We start from the raw sequence: 22552 nt of genomic DNA on the forward strand, positions 1-22552 counted from the left end.
AAAAATATTATATATATATATATATATATATATATAATGAAACTAAAAGTATTCCACCTCCTACTGTCCAGGGAAAACTTTTTCTTTAAACATCTTGATGTGTGGTTGATTCTCATTTGCAGATTCCATATTTGCAAATTCACCTCTCAGAGATTTATTTGTAACCCCCAAATCAATTCTTGTGGTCCTCTCATGGTCCTTCACAGATATGTGCAAAATGGCAAAAATCTGAGTCACCCAATACATGCATTCCCAGCTAATTCTTCATTTCTTTGATAAAGATGTTTTGTTTTTTAAAAAGACAATTTTTTTTTTTTTCGAATAGTAGCATCATGTAGTGGAAAGAGCACAGGTGTTGGAGGCAGACTAAGGTTTTAATTCCAGGATTTATGATCTGTGTGACCTGGGGTGAGTTACTTTTTGAACCACAATTCCCACTTGTAAAATGACATTAAAACAACTCTGTCATTGAGTTTGTAGAATTAAAGCAGTTTATGTGTGTGAAGTATCCTGACATTAGAATGAGCTCAGTCTGTACCAAGTGCTGTTGAAGACGTGATCCCCGCCCTGAAGGATCTCCCCTGCTACTGGGGGAGGCAGCATGTAAACACAAGCACTTTGGTTAGTGCTGGGAAGGATGAACCCAGGTGCTGAGAGCACAGAATTGGAGGGGGAGGTTTAGACAAGGTTTCTTGGAGGAGGTGCCAGCCTTTCAAAGGGTGTGTGGAAACTAGCCAGATAACAGGAGGGGACAGTTTGTACAGAAGGCTTGGAAACGAGAGAGTATGGTGTGCTGAAGTCCAGGACTGGAATTTAGGGTTTGAGAACACACTGAGAGTTCAGACTGGAAACTTGGTGGGGGCCAAACAGGGAGGGTCCTCATTTGTCCCATCAAGGAGTTTGATGTTCATCCTGAAGATTGTGGGGAACCACTGAAGGACGAGGAGACGGACTGTGCTTTAGGAGCTCACTCTGACCTCCATGTGGAAGACAAATCAAAGTTGGAAGGAAGGTGAATTGTTGTAATCTAACAGCCCAAATTACGGTATGGGGAAGGGCCGGATTTCAGATATCAAAGAGTGGATGAGGCGTGATGACCAGTTGTCTAACTGGAAGGGGAGGCAGAAAGGTTAGATGACAGTTTACAACAGCATCTTTCCATGAGACAGCGTAGCAGGAAGGGATTGGGGCTGGGGAGGGGATCTTAGTTCATCTTTAATGTTTTAAGAGGGTCCTATGGGGCATTCAAATGTGCCTGTTAGGTGAGTCTGGGCCCAAGATACAGATTTGGGCTTTGTGGGAGGACATGTTTAAAGGCATGGAAGGGACCTGTGTTACCCACAAAGAACACCCAGAAAATTATAGGTCTGAAAGGTGTTTTTTAAATGGATGGATTTGAATATGTTTATAAATTGAGGGAAAGTAGCCAGCTGAGATGGAAGGTGTGAAGATCTGGCAGAGGAAATGATTGTTGATTTAAAAAAATAAAAAAGGCTGACCACTTACGTGCCTGGCCCTTTTCTCAGTTTGAGTTACAACCATCTATTATCTCTTCTGCAAGGACAGTTCAGCACATCTGCTGAAAGAAGTCAAATTATTCTTTGCATCTCATTCAGATGTAGGAACTGTTCTGTGTCTCTGGAGGGACTTTAGTTACCCAAAGTAATAATAGAACTTGAAAGAAATTAAAGCTGGCGGGGACCTTAGAGTCAAGGCTAGTGTACTTGATCTGCCTAATATTTTTTTTCCTTTTTATTTTTTAAATTTCATTGGTTATGCATATTCATGGGGTACAAAGCTGCCCATCACCACTTGTGCTCAGGATGTCATGGCCAGATCAATACTATCAGCATGCTGATTACCACAAACTGTGATTATTCCCCATGTTCCCCACCCAATTAATCATCGACCTCCCTCCCCGCCCCCGCCAACCTTAGGTATGCTCTCTCCTTCTGCAAGTTCAACACACAATTGTGGTCTTTCTTTCCTTCCTTCTTTCTCTCTTAGCTCCCACTTATGAGTGAGGATATGTGGTATTTTTCCCTCTGTACCTGGCTTATTTTCTTCAACATAATTTTCTCCTGGCTCATCCATGTTGCTGCAAATGGCAGAATTTCATTCTTTTCTGTGGCATAGTAGTAGTCCATGGTGTATATATACCATATTTTCCTTATCCAGTCATCTGTTGATGGATGTTTAGGTTGGTTCCATGTCTTGGCTATTGTAAACAGAGCTGCAATGAACATGGGAGTGCAGGTATCCCCTTGACATGATGATTTCCATTCCTTTGGCTATATACCCAGAAGTGGGATGGCTGGATCATATGGAAGATCTATCTGTAGTTGTTTGAGAAACCTCCATACTGTTTTCCATAGTGGTTGTACTAATTTACAGTCCCACCAGCAGTGTAGGAGTGTTCCCTTCTCTCCACATCCTCACCAGCATTTGTTATTCTCTGTCTTTTTGATTATAGCCAGTCTAACTGGGGTGAGATGATATCTCAATGTGGTTTTAATTTGCATTTCCCTGATGTATTAGCATTTTTTTAAGTGCCTGTTGGCCATTTGTATGTCTTCCTTAGAAAAATGTCTGTTAGCTCCTTTGCCCATCTTTTAATTGGGTTATTTGTTTTTATACTGTGTAATTGTTTGAGTTCCTTTTGTATTCTGGATATTAGTCCCTTGTTGGATGTATGTTTGCAAATATTTTCTCCCACTCTGTAGGTTGTCATTTCACTCCATTGATTGTTTCCTTTGCTGTCTTGCCTAATATTTAATACTGAGTGAAAGAAAAATGTATTACAGACCATTTCTATTCAGTTAAGCTTCACTCAACCTTCTTTATTTCTTGCATCTAGTGGGTCTGAATTGTAGATTTTTGCCTCCTAGATATTGCTTGTTCATACTTAATTATGTTTTGCCTGGACTATTGCAGAAGCTCCTAGCTGCTTTTGTGCCCCTGACCTCAATTTCTGTCAGTTCATCTGCCTACTTTGGTTCGAGCAATCTTTCTAAAATGAAAAGATATGCTTAGAAGAATGCTTAAAGCAATTCACCCTCACAGGACCAGTGTGTGTTGGTTGCACAGCTTGTGCTCTGCACAGGGGCACTGAAATCTGAGCTGTGCTCTGCCAAGCCTCCTGTGGCTAGTTGGCCCAGAGGAAGGGGTATTTTTTCTGAATCTGTCTGAAGCAGGTACCTTTTTCTAATCATTTTCTTTATCTAATTTGTCCCCCAACAGTGAGGCACATTTTCTAACCTGCTAGGGGCACCTTTAACGTGCCAGTGCTAGCACAGCTGTGAGATAAAAGCCAGCTCTATCCCACGCTTGCTTCAGCCTTCCTCTCTGTTTTATTTTCCCACTGTTCTCCCACTACCCCTCTGGGCTTTAGTCATCGCCACCTGCAGTATTTACAGTGCCCAGCAGGTGTCAGGCTTGGATGCCTTTGCATATGCATCCAATATGACCTTGGCAGTGATTCTCATCTTTCAGAATTCAGTTTCGGGGCCATCTTGAAGTCATCTTTAGGTGCAACTTCTTTGCTTCCGTAAGAACTTCTACATACATAGTTGTGTTTTTGTATCTCATGTGGTTTTGGGTTTACATGTGCCCCTCTTTAAAGAAGACCTTAAGGACATGGGTCATTTCTGTGCCTTAGCACAGAGCAGATGCTTTTTGGTGATGATAAATTGTATGATTGAAATCACTAATTTTACAATAACTTTGCTTTAGGTTCTGACAAAAATAAAGTTTGCAGAAGTCGTGCTCCTGCAATAAGATCCAAAGATGTAACCTTCCAGTTATGTAAAGCTCTTAAAGGCTGTTTAAGTATATCAAGTGTGCTAATGAACCTGGAGCTAAATGGACTAATTCTGAGAGAGAGAGATTTAACTGTTTTAACAAAGGTAAGCTTTCTCTAATGTGGCCTGCAAATATTTGATTCTTGCTTTTAGGGAAAAGAAAAACTCAATTTTTAACTTTTTGTGCCTGTTAAAGGGATTGAATAAATCAGCTTCTTTGGTGCACCTGTCTCTTGCAAATTGTCCGATTGGAGATGGAGGTTTAGAAAGTAAGTTTAAATCTTGTTTAACTCTTGCCCCCTCAGACTGGTCTCATGATTCTCTCTGCATGCCATGTTAATTCCTGTCTGTACCTTTTTCTTGCTGCTGCCTCTATCTGGACTGCCTCCTGTGCCTGTTCAATCCATGGTCCTTCTACCATGAAAGCTTGTCTTGCTGAATACTCTCTGAACTAATTTTACTTAAGGTTGTGTAAAGCCACAAACCACACAAATATATGCTGTTTGGTATTCTCTGTTTTTTGTGTGTGTTCATCTTTTAGGGACTTTCTTCAAATAATATTTATGGGAAGGGCAAGTGGCAAGATATAAGAGGAAAAAATCATTATATTTAAATAGTTAAAATATTTATAGGCAATCAATTTTAATGCATTGTGGTATGTGCTAAACAGAATATGTATACAAAGTGCTATGGGAGCATATGAGAGGGCAGCAAACTCAGTGGGGGGGCGGGGTATAGAAGTGATCACAGAAGGTGGTTATTGATTGGGGATCCCAAAGCATTAGTGTGTTCATTGTGTGGAATAGTGGTCTGGAGGGGTAAGGAAGCCTGCATTTCAATGTGAGGGAACAGAGTTTGAGGTCCTCTATTTTCTGTTGCTCTAGTATATAGTTTAGACTTAAATTGCTGATTGATAATCAAGATTCAGGTATATCATTGCAAATGCAAATAGGAAATATCTTACTGTATGTGTGTGTGTCTCTGTGTGTTTTTTCTCTTTTAGTTATTTGTCAAGGTATAAAGAGCTCTATCACTCTTAAGACAGTCAACTTCACGGGGTGTAATCTGACATGGCAGGGAGCAGATCACATAGCCAAGATCTTAAAGGTGACTTTATACTTAAACTTGCATGAAAACTTATTTTGTGATTGAAGCACATTAATATTTTCTTACAAGATAGCAATAATTTTTGTCTTTTGATGCATATGGTGATTGCTGTTTTAGCTTTGTTGCAAGTATGTGACCAATTTTCAGCTTGGGGTTCTACCATTTATTTATTTATTTTTGGCAGCTGGGCAGTCCAGGGATCTAAACCCTTGACCTTGGTGTTCTCAGCACCATGTTCTCCCAAGTGAGCTCACTGGCCAGCCCATGGGTTCTACCTTTTAGTAAAAACTTAATCTTAGAAATAGATTTAAAATATAATACGTTATGAATAATACCTTTTGTGTGTTTTTAGTTGCTGAAGATGTTTACTGTGGAACTGAAAGAAACTTTATGTTATTACAGTCCTCAAATGACTTAAATGACTCAAATACTTACTGTTAATTATTGTAGTTTATAAACTTATAAAAATCACTACGTTAACATTTTGTAAATACAGTTTTTAAAACAATAATTTTAATGATGCCTTAACTTTATAGTGGTTATAACTACTATATTTAGGACTAAAGTGACCTTATAATTGGAAATGAAGCCTTCTTAATAGTTCGATGCTACAGATCAGGAATAGGCAAACTATGGCCTGTGGATCAAATCCAGCCCATCATCTATTTTTGCAAATAAAATTTTTTTTGGAACATAGCTATGCCTACTTCTTTACACAGTAACTATAGCTACTTTCACCCTACACCAGGAGAGTTTGAGTAGTTGGGAAAAAAAACTGTATGATATGCAAAGCTGAAAATGTTTACTGCTGGGTGTTTACAAGGCAGGTCCACTGACCCCTGGGATAAATAATGGTCAAGAACATAGATTCTGAAGCCAGATGGCCTAGGTTAAAATCCCAGGTCCTCTTTTAATACCTTGTGACCATGGACAAATTATTTAACCTCTCTGTGCCTCAGTTTCCTCATCTGTAAAATAATGTGTAATAAAACCTATTACATCTATTATTCTGAGGATTAAATGAACTAATTTGTATAAAATAGAGCCTGGCACATAATAAGTGCTATGTAAATGTTTGCTGTTATTTCCTGATGCTGCTTTTATACACTTATTCTTAGTAGAAAAACAATACTAACAATTTTCCTTTTAGTGTGTTATAGGAGCTTTCAGTCTTATTGTTCAAGAATGTAATAAGATTTTTTTTTCTTTTACAGTCAGTGTTTCCTGTTACCAAAATTTGCTTTACGAATATAGAGAACTGATTATAATTAGTCTTTATGGTTAAGAATCAAACCATCAATTTTGTAAGGCATATCAAACTGGCTTTGCATGTTCCAGGCCTCTGAAGTTGGTGTGCATACCCTAAGAAGTATGTGAGATCTATTGAGTTAGAAGAAAACAGTAGAACCTCTATATTTATTTTAGTATCATCGAAAAATATCTGTTGTTTGTGTATAGTTTATAATGTACATAAAATATGTGTTTAGAACTTTATGTATATAATTTATTAATAGATAAGATACATGCTATAAAAATGTTTACTTGTAGGATGCCCAGTCGAGGGTTTGGAGACCACTAGATGACAGAATGATAGAATTTGAAGGCTCAGCAGTGATAGAATTTAGAATGAATTCCTTTTTTTTTTGGCCCATAATCAAAACTTTATGGAAAAACTAACACCAAAATAGGAGACCCCTGTCGAGGGTTTGGAGACCACTAGATGACAGAATGATAGAGTTTGAAGGCTCAGCAGTGATAGAATTTAGAATGAATTCCTTTTTTTTTTTGGCCCATAATCAAAACTTTATGGAAAAACTAACACCAAAATAGGAGACCCCTGTTGTATATTTTAGAAAATCAAATATAATTACATTATTTTGGTAGAGTAACTAGAATTACTGAACTTATTATAAGGTTTTCTGTAAGATAACACAAATTCAGGAAGTTATATGGATCATTAGTGTTGCTTTCTTCTAAATGAACACCCTTCTGTGAGTCTAGCCTTCCCTCCTATAGGCTGGCACAACACTGTTGAACAACCTACACAAAGAACTACTGTCTGAGCATGGCTGAAAACTGGGGTAATCTTGTAGCAACCTGGACATTTCACATCTATGAAATAAGAATTTGGACTTTGAACTAGCCATTTCTTTTTATGTTTTTTCTTTTCCTCTTCCAAGGATGGATATAGTAAATCTCTAGCCAAAGGCATGTTGACCCTTTTGCAAGCCCAACCCATCCAGATCTTTCAGGCAACACCCTTGGCGAGCAGCACATGATTGGGCACTTGGCACCGACTTCTGAGATAGAGGAGACTGGGTTAGAACCAACTCCTTTACTTGGCAGATAAGGAGCATAAAATTATTAGGTGGTAATTGAGTTATCAGTTAACCTAACTTATTGGCCACAGGTCACCTAGTGGTGAGAGTCACACAGTCAGTGGCAAACTAGGATCTGGGTCACTGGATTCCTAAACCAGAATCTTCTGTTTAATCTCTCAGATTGACTCCTAGCGTATGCGAGTATACTTGGTGTGTGTGTAAAGCTGTGATATAATCAGCCATATTTAGCTTCCTTATAGTTTCTGTTTCCTAATTCAAGTGTTTTAATTTCATCCTATTAAATCTTTGAAGTATCAGACAATGAGAAGATATGAAGAAACCTGGGCTGAGAGTCTTCGCTATAGGAGACCTGACCTTGACTGTATGGCTGGCTTAAGGCGTGTTACGTTGAATTGCAACACACTCATTGGTGACCTAGGTGCAAGAGCTTTTGCAGATGCTGTTAGTGAAGATTTATGGCTAAGAGGTAAGTTAAATGGATTTCTAAAAATGAAAATATTGAATTTTTAATATTAAATATACTTAAGTTCTTGACACAGTAATGCTATCATAGGATTTTTTTAAAGCCTCTTTTTTTCTAATAGTTTTTATTGTGCTTTTAAACTTTTGCAAAAGTTATTTATATTCTTTATAGAAAATACGGAGTAACAAGAAAACAATATTACCTGTAATCTTAATACCCAGAGATAACCACTGTTCATTTCGGCATTTATACTTTCAGTCTTTTTTTTTTTTTTTCCCTGTAGATACAAGAGGTCTTCGAAAAGTTCATGCAACAATTCACATTACTTTTTAATTCCACTTTTCCATGAACTTTTTGAAGTACCCTCATCTATTTGTACACGTCAGATTACTTTTTAATTCCACTTTTCCATGAACTTTTTGAAGTACCCTCATCTATTTGTACACGTAGATATTATAAAAATAGAATTATAGTATACTTACTATTTTGTAACCCTACTTTTTTCACTTAGCGATGTGTCATGCAGTATTCCATTATATTGATGCACAATTGTTTAATTAGTTTTCTGCTGTTTGATATGTAGACAATTTGCACTTTTCCCTTTTGTAAACAGCTGTGTAGAAAAACACCTTATGTATACATCTCTGTGTCCATTAGAGTTACTTCTGTAGGATAAATTACTACAAGTGGAATGACTTAGTATAACATGTTTTTAAAGACTTTTGATATATGTCACCAAATTGCTTTCCAGAAAAACGGTGCCATTTTATAGTCCATGCTATCAGTGCACCCTCATAAACACTGAATTTTGCCAGTTTTAAAACTTTAAACTTTATAAAATGAGAACCCCCCTCCCTTTTTTATTGCAAGTGGGATTGCTTTCTAAATTTTATAACCTTTTTCACTCAATATTGCATGAGCATCTTAACAAATCAATAAATTTACATTTGCCACGTTATTTTTAGTGACTTTTCAGAGTTCCATTACATCGATATACCATTATACACTTTACGCACTTCTCTTAGGTATGTAAGCTATTTCCAGTTTTTCACTTTATAAACAGTACTTTGATACACATCCTTGCCCACATTTCTGAGTTTTTCCTGTGGGTAAATTTTTAGAAGGAGAGTTGCTGGGTTAAAAAGGATATATATGTTTTAAAGGTTTGTTATATGATCTTGACCTAATCTGATAGAAGAACAATCACATTTCATTGATTTAATTTGTATTCATTGGATTTACTAGTGAAATTTACTGGCTATTTTTATAAATTTAGCTAGCTGGATGATTATATCCTATTCTCATTCTTCTGTGGTCAGAGTGTGTAAGGGTTGCACCATATTCTCTGTAAGATGACTATATCTGACTTAGGATTTCTGCGTGTCATGGGGTGTCTTAGTCAGTTTGGGCTGCTATAACAGAATACCATAGACTGGGCGGCTTACACAACGGACATTTATTTCTCACAGTTCTGGAAGCTGGGAAGTCCAGTATCAAGGCACTGGCAGATCCTGTGTCTGGGTAGGGGGCTTTTGCTTTTCCTGGTTTGCAGATGGCTTTCTCTTTGTATCCTCTTATGGCAGAGAGAGAGAGCTCTAGTCTCTTTCTCTTTCTTATAAGGACACTAATGTCAACATGGGGATTCTACTCTCAAGAGGTCATTTAAACCTAATTACCTTTTAAAGAACCACCTCCTAATACCATCATATTGGGGGTTAGTGTTTCCAAGTATGGATATTCAGGGGACACAAACATGCTGCCTGTAACATGGGGTTTTGAAAGATTTCATTTATTTGAAAGTAATGGTATACAGGGTGCTTAAAAATAGGGTCATATTGGGCTGGCCTGTTAGCTAAGTTGGTTAGAGTCCAGTATTCTAACACCAAGGTCAAGGGTTCAGATCCTCAAACTGGGCAGCCATGCACAAAAAACACTCATGATATTTTCCTCTGATGTAATCTTTTTTATATTTGTTCTTTTGTGGTGATCCCTTTAGGTTTAAATGAGTAGATTGTTCAACCTTAGTATTTATCATTTGTTCTGTTCTTTGAGAATTCTTGACCATCATTTTTTCCTCATAGGTTTTTAGCATATCATCTCTATGCACACATTCTTTGGTCTTGTTATTCATTTATCTTCAGACTTCTTTGTCATTTTTGTTCTGAAACTAACAGTTCTTACTTTTCCTCTATTTCCTTTTCTCTTTTTTAACATAGTTTTTTGAGAGTCATTGGGGCTCAAGATCATGATCCAAAGAATGCAGTGCAATTTCTGAGCTCCACCGAGTTTTTGCTTGTGAAGTTTACACTGCCTCTAGCATCCTTGCTGTTCATCCTGTGATGTTTTTCTCTTGTGGAGTATAGTAGATTGAATTATGTCCCCCCAAAACTCACTTGACGCTTGAATTGTGACCCCCAAGTTTTATGTATTAGAAACTTAGCCCCTACTGTGACTGTTAAGAGGTTGGGAAATCCTATTATGGTAATTGAAAGGTGGAGGCTTGAAGAGGTGATTGGATTGTAGGACCATGCAGTAGTGAATGGATTAAAAATGGTGGTCAGGGGCATGGTTCTGAGGGCTTTAAAAGAAGAGGAGAGTCTGTCTTGCTCTCTCTCTGCTTCTACCATCTTACAATGTGAGACCCCTGGGTCTCTGTCGCCACGACCAGATGGACTTTGGACTTCCCAGCCTCAAAAACTGTAAGCAATAAATTTCATTTTCTTTATACATCACCCCATTCCATGTATTTTGTTATAAGCAACAAAAACAGACTAATACAGAAAATTGGTACCAGAGAAGTGGGGTGTTGCTTTTAACAAATACTTGAAAATGTGGAAGCAGCTTTGGAGCTGGGTGTTAGGCAAAGTTTGGAGGAGTTTGGAGGACTCAGAAGAAGATAAAATGACGAAGGAAAGTTTGGAATGTCTTTGAGACTGGTTACATGGTGGCGAGCAGAATGCTGATAGAAATGTGGACTGTAAAGACCATTCTGAGGGGGTCTCAAATAGAAATCAGAAGGAGTTTATTGGAAACCGGAGCAAAGATCACTTCTGCTGTGAACTGGAAAGGAACTTGGCTGCATTGTGTCCACGCCCTCAGACTTTGTGGAAGTTGGAACTTAGGAGTTGTGAACCAAAGTACTTGGCAGAAGAAATTTCTAAGCAGCAAAGCATTAAGGAGGCTGTATGGCTACTTGCAGCAGCCTATGCTGAGTTATGGCAGCAAAGGCATTGATGTAAAGCCAGAATTTAAAAGGGAAGCACAGTGTAAAGATTTGGAAAATTTGCAGCCTGACCATGTGGTAGAGAAGCAGAGAGCGTGCAATGGTGCAGCCCAGCGACCATTAGCTAAGAAGATTAGTGCAAAAGAAAAGGATTATCAAGAGAAGGAGAAAAAGGCCCTGGAGGCATTGCAGAAGCCTCTGGAGCCAACCCTTCCATTACAGGCCCAAAGACCTAGGGAGACAAAATGATCTTGGGGAACAAGCCTGAGGCGCCCTCCACAGGTTCGCTGCCCAGGGCCACCTTGGGAAGCTGCTTCCAGCACCAGAACCTCCATTGCTTTGGCTGCTCCAGCAGTGGCTAAATTGGCCCCAGGTTTGGCTGGACCCACAGCTTTGGGAAACAAGCTGGAAGTCTTGGCGGCATCCATGTGGTGTTAGGTCTGCAGGCTCACAGAATGCCAGAGCTGTGAAGGCTTGGGAGCCTCCACCCCGATTTCAAAGGATGTATGGAAAAGTGTGGGGGCCCAGGAAGAGATCTGTCACAGGGACAGAGTCACCACACAGAGCCTTTGCTAGAGCAATGTCGAGTGGAAACGTGGGGTCAGAGTTGCAGCAGAGAAACCCCAACAGTACCATGTCTAGTGAAGCTGTGAGAGCGGAACTGCCATGGAGACCTTAGACATGTGGAGCTACCAGAGTGGAGCCCCAGCCTGGGAGAGCTGAAGTGTGGCCTGCAACCAGGAAAGCCATAGGAGCAGAGCTGCCCAAGGACTTGAGGATCCAACCCCCACACCAGCGTGCAGAGGAGGTCAAACATGGAGTCAAGGTATATGATTCGCCAGCTTTGAGATTTAATGCCTGCCCTGCTGGGTTTCAGACTTGCTTGGGACTTGTTACCCCTTTCTTATGGCCTATTTCTCCCTTTTGGAATGGGAATATATACCCTATATTTGTCCCACCATTGTACCTTGGAAGTAGATAACTTGTTTTGAATTTCACAGGTGGGACTTTGAACTTTGGACTTTTGAATTGAAACAAGTTAAGACTTTAGGGGCGGAATGAATGTATTTGTATGTGGAAAGGACATGAGTTTTGGGGGGCCAGGGATGGAATGTAGTGGATTGAATTATGTCTCCCCAAAACTCACTGAGGCTTGAATTGTGTTCCCCAGGTTTTATGTATTAGAAACTTAGCCCCCACTGTGACTGTTAAGAGGTTGGGAAATCCTATTATGGTAATTGAAAGGTGGAGGCTTGTGGAGGTGATTGGATTGTAGGACCATGCAGTAGTGAATGGATTAAAAATGGTGGTCAGGGGCATGGCTCTGAGGGCTTTAAAAGAAGAGGAGAGTCTGTCTTGCTCTCTCTCTGCTGCTACCATCTTACAATGTGAGACCCCTGGGTCTCTGTCGCCACGACCAGATGGACTTTGGATTTCCCAGCCTCAAAAACTGTAAGCAATAAATTTCATTTTCTTTATACATCACCCCATTCCATGTATTTTGTTATAAGCAATAAAAATGTACTAATACATGGAGTTACTTTTCAACTCTGTAATTGTAAAATATGTTGGATGATTTATTTGTACTTAAAGGAGGATAATCATGGCAATCTAAGAAGAGTGGTGGTTTTTTTTTTTTTTTTTAAATTTTGGATTGTGTGTGTATATGTTTTCTTGTTTTAATTTTTTCAATACCCAAGATTAAAAACCTGACATGATTGGATTAGGGGCATAAAGAGTAAGTATGATTTGTAACAATGAATAGGCTAATAAAAAATAAATTAAAAAAATAAAAACTTGTCATGACTAGTCTTGTACAGGAATCTTCCAGGTGTGAATAAATGAGTGTTCTTTATATGTTAAATTTGTATGGAGTTGCCAAGTGACCTTTTGTCTTTCATCAAAAGCACTTGACCTGCAACAGTGTGGCCTTACCAGTGAAGGAGCAAAGGCTTTACTGACGGCGCTTGAAACCAATAGAACTCTGGTTGTTCTGGATATAAGAAAAAATCCACTCATTGGTATGTCACCTCTCTTTTTTTATTGAGTAACAAATAGCAAAACAAAAAGAACTTAATTATGTAATGACAATTTTTAAAACTTAATGTTTATTTTCCTATTCTCATACTTTTCTAATCTTGCACTTTCTTATGTTTTTAGCAGACAATTTACTGATTAAAGTGGGTTGTACTTGTAGATTCCTCTTGGCTGCTATTCTGAATAGAGGGGAACCTAGATAATAAACCTGCTTCCACCAAGGGCATTATTTCTTTTTTGTGAAACCTCTGAATTCTTGGAAAGAGTATTTCATTCATTTGTTAATTTGACAAGTAATTTTTAAATACTTCAATGTGCCAGACACTAGTTTAGGCACTTAGCATATAGCAGTGAACCAGCTAGACAAAGTCTTGCCCTCCTGGAGCTTACATTCTAGTGGGGGAGTTTAGATAAATGAATTAACAGATAAGTAATGTAATTTTAGATAGTAGCAAGTACAAAAATGGCTTAAAGTAAAAAGATAGATGGGGGTAGGTGGGACTACATTAGATAGGTTTGATAGGGGACAGCTTCACTGGAGAAGTGACATTTGAGCAGAGACCTGAGTGAAGAGAGAAACAAGCCATGGAAGGTACAGGGGAAGTACATTCCAGTACTAGAAAGCAATGAATATGGAGGCACATAGGCAGCAGGGTGGGTGGAGTGTTTAAGGAAGAGCAAGGAGGCCAACATGTTTGGAGCACTGAGTGAGAGAGAGCCTGATATGCTGTGAGATCAGACAGCAAGCCAGGGGCCTGATCTTGTAAGGTCTTGAAGGCTAGGGTAAGGACTTGGACTATTCTAAATGAGCTGAAAGCCATGGGAGGGTTTTGAGCTGGAAACAGGCATGATCAGAGGAGTGTTTCAATCAGATGACTACAGTGTGGAGAATAAACTTGTAGGGGGTGATAAGGGAAGCAGGGAGGTCAGTTAGACTATCCTGGTGGTCCAAGTGGGAGATGGTAATGGTTTAGCTTAGGGTGAAAGGTTGGAGGTGGTGAAAAGTGGTTGAAGCAATGCTTAGTTATCAAGACTTGCAGATCAGTTAGGTGTGGGGTATGAAGGAAATAGTAGTTTTAAGAAGTCCTACATGATTCTGTGTACAACTGCATGACCATTTACTAAGAAAAGGAGGTTGGGGAGAGCAGCTTGGAGGGTATACCAGAACTTCGGTTTGGATATATTGGATGCTTCAGGTGCCTAAGTGTCTGGACAGTGTACAGGCTCTTGGTTTTCTATCCAAAGGTACCCAAAGCCACATTAGATCCAAAGTGTTTAGATTTGATCACTGCTGTCATAATAGTAGCCATTAGGGGCAATGTGTAAGACGGCACACTTTCATTTTACATTTTAGAGGAAGAAGTTGGAGTATTCAAAGGGGAGAATCAGTATATAATTACATAATGTGGATTTCGTATTTAATTTTATGGGAAAAGCAATAATTAGTTGGCTTTTGTTTTTAAATGGGAATAACCACTCATTGGGAAACAATTACTATAATTTCAATTTCATTTTACTTTAGATCATTCTATGATGAAAGCAGTTATCAAAAAAGTTCTCCAGAATGGAAGGAGTGCTAAGTCAGAGGTATATAACATGTTTAAGTCCTCTACAAATAATTACTCTTTACTTGCTTGTTTTTCTTCTGTTTTTAATAAAATAACATTGTCTAGGCACTTTTCTGCCATCTTAAATTAAGTTTTCAGTCAAATCAAATGGCTCTTCTGTTTTTGACAATATTGTATGATTCTTTAATTTGGGGTCCTGAAACTGCAGATTGTAAACTTTTTATTAACTTATAATATCTTAATAGTTTCTGGTTAAGATCAAATCCTCATAAATTACTTGTAATTGAAACGAATGTTTATTATCTCTCTTCCAGTACCAGTGGATAACTTCTCCATCAGTGAAGGAACCATCCAAAACTGCTAGACAGAAAAAGAGAACTATAATTCTAGGAGGTGGTCGAAAAGGAAAAGCTACTATTCGAATTGGTAACCCTTTATGTCTTGGCTTTTTAATGCTACTAGAACTTATACCCTTTATGTGTTCCAGGGTGTTAAAATTCAGATCTCTTCTCATTGTATGTTGACAATAACAATCAATATTGACTTCATGCATATTGTGAGGACTATAATTGTTCTGATTCAGGTTATGAGAATTTATGGAATGTAGAAATAGTAAATGAGTCAGGAAAGAGACGTTAGTATTTCCATTTTTTAAATTAACCATTTTTATTGTTTGTCATCAAATGTTCATCATTTTGAATATGTTTCCTGGTTGGTGATTATTTCTAATATTTTTGCAGTTGAAATTTGGGTTGCACTTTGATGACAGTTTTAACAGTGCTTTTTAGTAATTTTTTTTAAATGAAGAATTACCCTTTCATGTTGTTGGAAACAAAATTTCTTCCTAGTTTCATTTTTTCCATTTGTTCCTTCTTGGATTTCCTTGCAAATTCTTACTCAAAGTTACTGAATCAGGTAATACCTTGATTCTTTCGATGATGGAAAAAACTTAAGATATGTATGTGTTCCTTATGAAACAATGCTGCAAATGAGTTTATTGACCCTTGATGGAACATTTTAGAAAAACATTTTCTAAATGTTTGCTATAATGTATATTTAATCTTCCAAGTAATAGTTAATCTAGAATTTAAAAATTAAGTCGATAATTTTGTGATCAAGTATAATGAAAAAAAATCTTCTTTATAAAACTTTTTAACCACCAGTGGCATAAATTTCACATTCTCCTGAATACATAAATTTGATATAACCTAATTCTACTGATATATTTGTATTATTTGTAAAGAGTTCTTAACCTCTATTTTCTAGAACACATTATCTTTAGCCACAAATAAACATTTTTTTGTTATAAAAAGGAATGACAGAGTGGAATAAGTTGAACCAAATCTAATATGAAAGTGAGCTTCTCTTGTAAGTAACTTTGAATTTTGAAACAGTAAAACCATGAGGACTGATATAAAGGAAACAAAATAAATTTTTAATGTTTATAATCTGCCAATTTCCCAGAAAAAGGTTTGTGGTGACTTCAGTTATGTACCAGATACATTAAGATGACCAAACAATTAACAACAAATAATCTATTATTTGGATGGTATCTGAAATTTTTTTAAAATGTTGTTTGACTTAATACCACTGAATTGTATATTTAGAGAAGGTTAACATGGAAAATTTTATTTTATGTGTATTTTAGCACAATTTTTAAACAAGGTGTTTTCTGAAGATTTTTATTTAGGTTTTACAAAGGTATTGTGTTATCATAACAATTGAAATAAAAATAAAAACCACCTCCAATTCCATCATCCTATTGAGCAATTTTTACATTTTTGTTGTCTCTGCCTATTGTTCTTTTCTTTTTTTTTTTTGGTAGCTAGACAGTACAGGGATCTGAACCCTTGACCCCTTGGTGTTCTATCACCACACTCCAACCAACTGAGCTAACCAGCCATCCTCCTCCTATTGTCTGTAAACATAATTTGACATAGCTTAGATATAATTTGGCATTCTTTTTTCACTTCTTATTAAATTAAAATTTTATATCATTCATTGTTATACTTTTTAATGCCTTCACAAGGTTTTCTTTTGTTGATGGGTCAATATTTTAAATGGGTGAAAAATTGGAAATAACCTAAATATTAAATTTTTAAAAAAATGCTGCTATAAATGTCTTCATAAATAGAACTTCTTGTTTTTACTATAGAAAATGTGTTTCTGATTCACCACTAATCAACTTGTTTGTAGTAAATAGTAGTAAATGTATTAGTTAAGAGTGTTTATTAAATCGAAAGAAAGGTAAGATTTGTCTACCAATTTTTATTTCAGAACAGTGATATTTTAGTAGTTGATTAAATAGTATATATGAGAAATAAGTTGAGATTTGTGACATCACACTAATTATGTATTATTATTGAAAGTTTATATCATGTGCAAACCATTCTTAAAAGTACCAAAGTTGGTATTTTTATATAATAATATAAATAGAAGTAGAAAAGAATATATAAAACATATTACAAATTCTGTAATTTTCATAGCTGGTGGTATGTAACAGGGCAGCATGGGATGAGAATAAAAATGAAAACTTCGTTCTTAGCATGATCAAAGGAAGTGGAAATGTGACTGAAGATTACAAGCTCACTGAGTGATTTTAAGAGTAATTTTTTTTCTTGGGCCTTTTTTTTTGTGTGTGTTTGCCTCAGTTATTTGGAGACATAGAGGTAAGCCAAATCAGTGTCTGGCTGTATAATCAGGTTTTAGTAGTATAGCAGTAAAATAATTTATGTGAATTGTCACATTCATATTGTAAATTCTGTGTGCAGAAAGAAGATAGGAACTTTTATTAGAATTTTTTTTTCATTTCCTAACAAGATAAGTATAAATTCTTTTGGTTTTAATTAAAAATATATTTGCATTAGTTTCTGAAAGTGAAAGAAAAGGTATACACACACAATACACAGGAACATTCTTTGTTTGAAGGTAATTAGGTTAAAAAAAAAATGAAATAGCACAAGGGGATGAGTGGAACTCCTATGAGGCATGTAAATTTACCCAGAGAAATCACACAGGACCATGTGGTGACTATTAATTAATTACACTGTACGAAATACTTGTTTTGTCCTACCCTGTGCACTTTGTTTTAGATGCCATCCTAGGCTGGTAAAGTAGATCTTGTATAGTAAAATAGACTGGAAGGATAAATATAATCATTTTAATAAACCTATGCTATTTGTTCTCAGTAATATTAGAGACAATTATTTAAATGTGAATTTTAATGTGGTTTCTTCTAAATAAAGTATCAATATGTAGGTCTAGCTTTTGCTACCAAATATTTCATATAAAGATACTTGATCCTGTAATATTGAAATGTAGGGTGTCCCTACGTTTCATTCTTTTATCCAGTAGATTTTATTTATTTCTTTTGTGTTTTCTGTGAAATCAGGTGAGCACTGAAGGTCGAAAGATTTATAGGAGGGTAACATTGACTCACCTACCACCCAGCAAGCTTCAGTTTTATAACTTTTTATAACTTGGTAGTTTTTACATAGTAAAATTAATCTTAAATTGAAATTTTGGTCTAATTCAGAAGCTCGTTTGGCAGGAGTCATGGGTGTATCTATATTTACCTGTCCTTGTGATTCACAAATGCCAAAGATGTTCTGAGATTGAATAAATTGAATATTTTGGCATGATACATAATGAAATGTATTATGTACAGTCTTTAATTCTTTGGGATATATTTTTTGTTTACTTTTGCATGTTCTGCACTTTGCATATACTCAATTTATCTTTTAGTTAAAATGATAACTTGTTACTGTAGAGAACTTATATTTTAAGAAATTGCTGGCCTATGTAAAAAAGACCTTTACAAATTGATCCAGTTTTTAATGGCCTTGGTATCATTGTCAAGTGCCCATTTGTATTTTTTTGAGTATGCACATGTGATAATTTATCTGTAGACCTTTAGTGTATCTTGAGTCTTTCTTTTTAACACTTTCTCAAACATAGGATTTGCTACAAAGAAACCTGTAAGTAGTGGAAGAAAACACTCCCCTGGTAAAGAATATGGTGCTCCTGAACCTCTGCCACCTGGTGTGTCTGGTTTCTTGCCATGGCGTACTGCAGAACGTGCAAAAAGGAGCAGGTAGAGTCTTTTTATTCCCTATATTTTAGTCATTCAGAATTCCTTATTTTGAAGCTTCTGTTATGTGGGAGTCCTCTGGTTGTTTCTATCGGGAGAGAAGATGACTCATACATGGCTTCTGCCTAATAAGTCCTTTAAGGAAGGAAAACAAAAAAATAATTATAATTAGGAGTTTCAGATTATTTCTTAAATGTCACAACAAGTTGGCACACTGCGAGTCCAGAGGAGACAGAAATTATCTCCAATTGGGCAGGTGAGAAAGGTTTCATTAAAAGCATGTATAGTTGATCCAAGCCATACAGGACAGAAGTAGGAATTTGGTTATATAGGAATGGGGAAAAGGGCATTTCAGGCAAGGGAAATAGTTTAGTAAAAAATGAATAAGTATGGGTTAGACTCAGTCAACCAGCCTAACTCTCATTTTAGTGAATTATATTTCTTGAATCAAACTAGATTTAACTAGTTTCACCCAATTACTTACCCAGGGCATAGCTGTTCATAGTAATTTTTGTCCAAAAAATTGACAATTTTAAGTTGTGCTATAATTTTAGGCTTGTTAGATCAATTAGATTACTATAGATTATTTTCAAGTGACTGACTTGGTAGTATTCAAGAAATTGGGGATTAACAATTGCTTAAGAAAACAAAGAGAATTAATTTTAAATAGGACTGGAAATAGGTGCTCTGTGAAATATTTGTTCAGTTGCTCCCATTAAATTGATGTGTATAATCTTCATTTGTCAACTGACTGCTATACTTTTCTCAAATAGTAATGTGAATTATTATTGTATAAGTTATTATTGTAGTGCTGAGGCCCCAATCTTTACACTTTAGGTTTACAATTGTGTGGTTTCATATTGTCTTGTTGGGACCTGTATTAGTCTCAAGTCCATCCTGGTCAAAAGGAGTTGTAAGTTAGATAGCAGTTATATCACCAGTTAAAGAAGTTAGACTGGAAATCTCAACCATGATGAACAAAGGAACTGAATGTGTCTCTCAGCTGTTTAGAGCAGTTTAGAATGTGTTTCAGTTAGTTTAGAAAGTTATCACCAAGACATCCTATTAAATTCTGTTCAGTTTTCTCTATAGCAGAGCCTTTCAGGTCCTTATTTTGAGGTTATTTATTTCTATACACAGTTCTATATAGATAGTGTACATAATACTAATAAGTTTTATAACCTGATGTTAAATGATTGTGTATTTACATCAAGATGTGACTTAATTTGTTGCTATCTCTTTAGGGGTTTTCCATTAATCAAAACTCGTGACCTATGTAATCAGATGCAGGTATGTAGTTGTCTTATTTATAATATATAGGGGGTTATAGTGGGAAAGGGGGAAGGTCATTCTCTGTGCTTTTTAAACTGAACAGAGCCTTACAAAAAACATTTTCCTCCCTGAAGTAAATCCACTTAAAACTTTCCAGGCTGCTCTCCCAATGCCATGAAATAGTTGTGTGGATATGGCACAAGCCGGGGCCTGTGGTTTCATCTGTAGACAAGGAAGCCATTTCTCTAGTCCACAATTCAGCTGTTGCCCAGTGAAACAGATTTGACCACCATTTCAGACCCGACCCATGGAGCTATCATGCCTAAGAATTTCCTTAAGTTTTCAAGAAATGTTGTGTTTGGAATACATTATATATATGAATTCCAGATCCTAAAGCCAAATCAAAGCAGCAAATCCCAAAGGCTCTGCTTTCTCAGAGGATTTCTTCCTTCCTCACCAGGACCACATACTTCCCCGCCATACTGCCTCATGGTCTTGGAGCAAGCTAATTCTGTCAGAGGATCAGGTTCTCCTTCCCAGTTGTCCTGGCAGACTCTAATTTCTCTGTAAAAGCCAGCACTACTGAGATGGAGAGAAGAGCACGCTGGGTTGTCAGTACTACCCCGTGCATGCCCCAAAGTAGTGGCATATGTCTCATTCTACCACTGAGGATTTCCCTGTACTGCAAGGTTTGCGGCTTGTGGTTGAAATTGTATCCTAGTGACTTGTCTTCTGTATAATTATGTAATCTCAGCATTCTTATTTTTGATCTATAGACTTTTATGGGATTGTGACTAGGTCAGTTTTTAAGTGTTCGGAAACATTGAACAGTATTTCAGTGGTGGCGAAACTTGACTAGAGAATTGTATGGTTACTACACTAGTTTTGGCTTAAAGATGAGAAGATGAGGTTTTTGATGGGTCAGTTTTAGTTGTGTATGTGTATGTGATTTATTAAAAAAAATTCTAATCTTTATTAGTCACAGTTTAGCTATATTGACTTTCTAGTTATGTGTCTAATTCTTTATCAGTCCCCTATTGATGGATCCCTGCCCCTCCCCCCCCCACCACCAATTTTACTTTCTTTCAGACTCATTGTGTCTGATGGTGGAGAATAAATTTCTTGTCTTCAGTATAAAGTTGATCTGACAAAAAATGTTTACCCTGACTGTTCACTTGGTTTATGTGAAAGCAGTTTAAAATAATACGGGCAATTCCAAATATTAATCATAATCATGTATGACAGAATTCTGTACATTGACACAGCAAGAATAAGTTAGTGTCATTTTACTTGGTTATTGATTGTTCAAGGCTAAGGAGTAGTGAAAGACAGGTAATGACTTGATACTTCAGAAAGATCACTTTGATTAAGGATGTCCTTTAATATTTGATATTTGGTTTATATTATTACTTATACAATCTTGTCCTCTTTCTTTAAGCAACCAGGTTTTCCTGTGACTGTGACAGTAGAGAGCCCTTCATCGTCAGAAATTGAAGAGGTTGATGATTCTTCAGAAAGTGTTCATGAAATGCCTAAGAAAACCAGTTTAAAACAGGAAGCATTACAGGTACAAAGCTGTCAGAAGATTATTTCAAACTCTAGTTGGTATTTGGTGGAAGCTTAATTATGTGAACAACACGGACAGCTGGCATGGGGATTTCCCCTCCCTTCTATCTCGTATCCCCTTGAATGGTTCCTTATCTCAGAACAAGGTGAAAGAAGGACGTTAGAACTCTAATGAATAAAAATCAAATGTGTCATCAGTAATATATTTTCCTTTTCTTAGAATCATAGAATATTAGATTTAGGGAGAACCTTAGTGATCATAGGAAATTGAGTACTGAATGAGTGTGGTGTAGTCAGCTGACTCAGTGTTCTGATTTCACAGACCAGGAAGCGGATGGTTCCAGCTGAACGCTCCTTTTATAAGAGGAAAATATAATTTTGTTTTTAATAAAACTAAAGTGGAAAAAAGTTTTGATATTGATATTCTCCTTTCATAAGATAAAAAAATTTCAAGAAGGTACACTATATTTAGTTTTATAAACTGGACATTAAATGTCAGCTCATACTTCTATGTTCGTGTGGACAGAAAAGAAAAATCAATTTTTATAGCAAATTTTTGTACCTCAAAAATACTGTGTTTATTTTATTTCAACTTTAATGGAGAACTGATAATTTGTAGTAAGGGAAACATCATTTTGGGAGGCCTTGTCTCTTTTTTAGGTGCCACAAGTCCACATTTAAGTTTTAAAAATATGATTTTTAAAACTTAAAAATATGGATCCCTGTACTGGGCAGCCGTCAGAATAAATAAATAAATAAATAACTATATGATTTTCTTTTGATATGAAACTTACTGTTCTTTCAATATTATTTTTATAATGTAAAAATAGTTATCCCTTTTATTTTATTTTTGGCTTATACAACAGAAATTTTTTTTCACAGTTCTAGAGGCTAGGGAGTCTAAGATCCAAGCTCTGGCAGATTCAGTGTCTGATGAGGACCCACTTTCTGGCTCACAGAAGGCACCTTCTTGCTCTGTTCTCACGTAATGGAAGGGCTGTTATCCCATTTTTATACGTACAACTATGGAAATCACTATTTAATTTTCAAAAAGGAAAAACATTTTCTCTTTTTAATAAAAATT

The 22552-nt window shown here is 36.6% G+C and overlaps 1 protein-coding gene across 1 annotated transcript in view; it reads left to right on the plus strand.

Moving 5' to 3' along the window:
- LOC103609952 (centrosomal protein of 78 kDa-like) overlaps positions 1–22552 on the plus strand; it is a gene marked incomplete at its 5' end in the record, with an annotated part of 38208 nt that overhangs the window by 2095 nt on the left and 13561 nt on the right. Inside the window, 10 exons of the mRNA XM_008594206.1 lie at positions 3733–3905; positions 3997–4069; positions 4804–4907; positions 7541–7715; positions 12843–12956; positions 14495–14559; positions 14855–14966; positions 18498–18633; positions 19875–19920; positions 21341–21469. Coding sequence (XP_008592428.1) covers positions 3733–3905; positions 3997–4069; positions 4804–4907; positions 7541–7715; positions 12843–12956; positions 14495–14559; positions 14855–14966; positions 18498–18633; positions 19875–19920; positions 21341–21469 — 1127 coding nt within the window. The remainder of the gene's footprint in view (positions 1–3732; positions 3906–3996; positions 4070–4803; positions 4908–7540; positions 7716–12842; positions 12957–14494; positions 14560–14854; positions 14967–18497; positions 18634–19874; positions 19921–21340; positions 21470–22552) is intronic.

The sequence above is a fragment of the Galeopterus variegatus genome, unplaced genomic scaffold, assembly GCF_000696425.1.
Source record: "Galeopterus variegatus unplaced genomic scaffold, G_variegatus-3.0.2 Scaffold10351, whole genome shotgun sequence".
Classification (NCBI taxonomy): domain Eukaryota; kingdom Metazoa; phylum Chordata; class Mammalia; order Dermoptera; family Cynocephalidae; genus Galeopterus; species Galeopterus variegatus.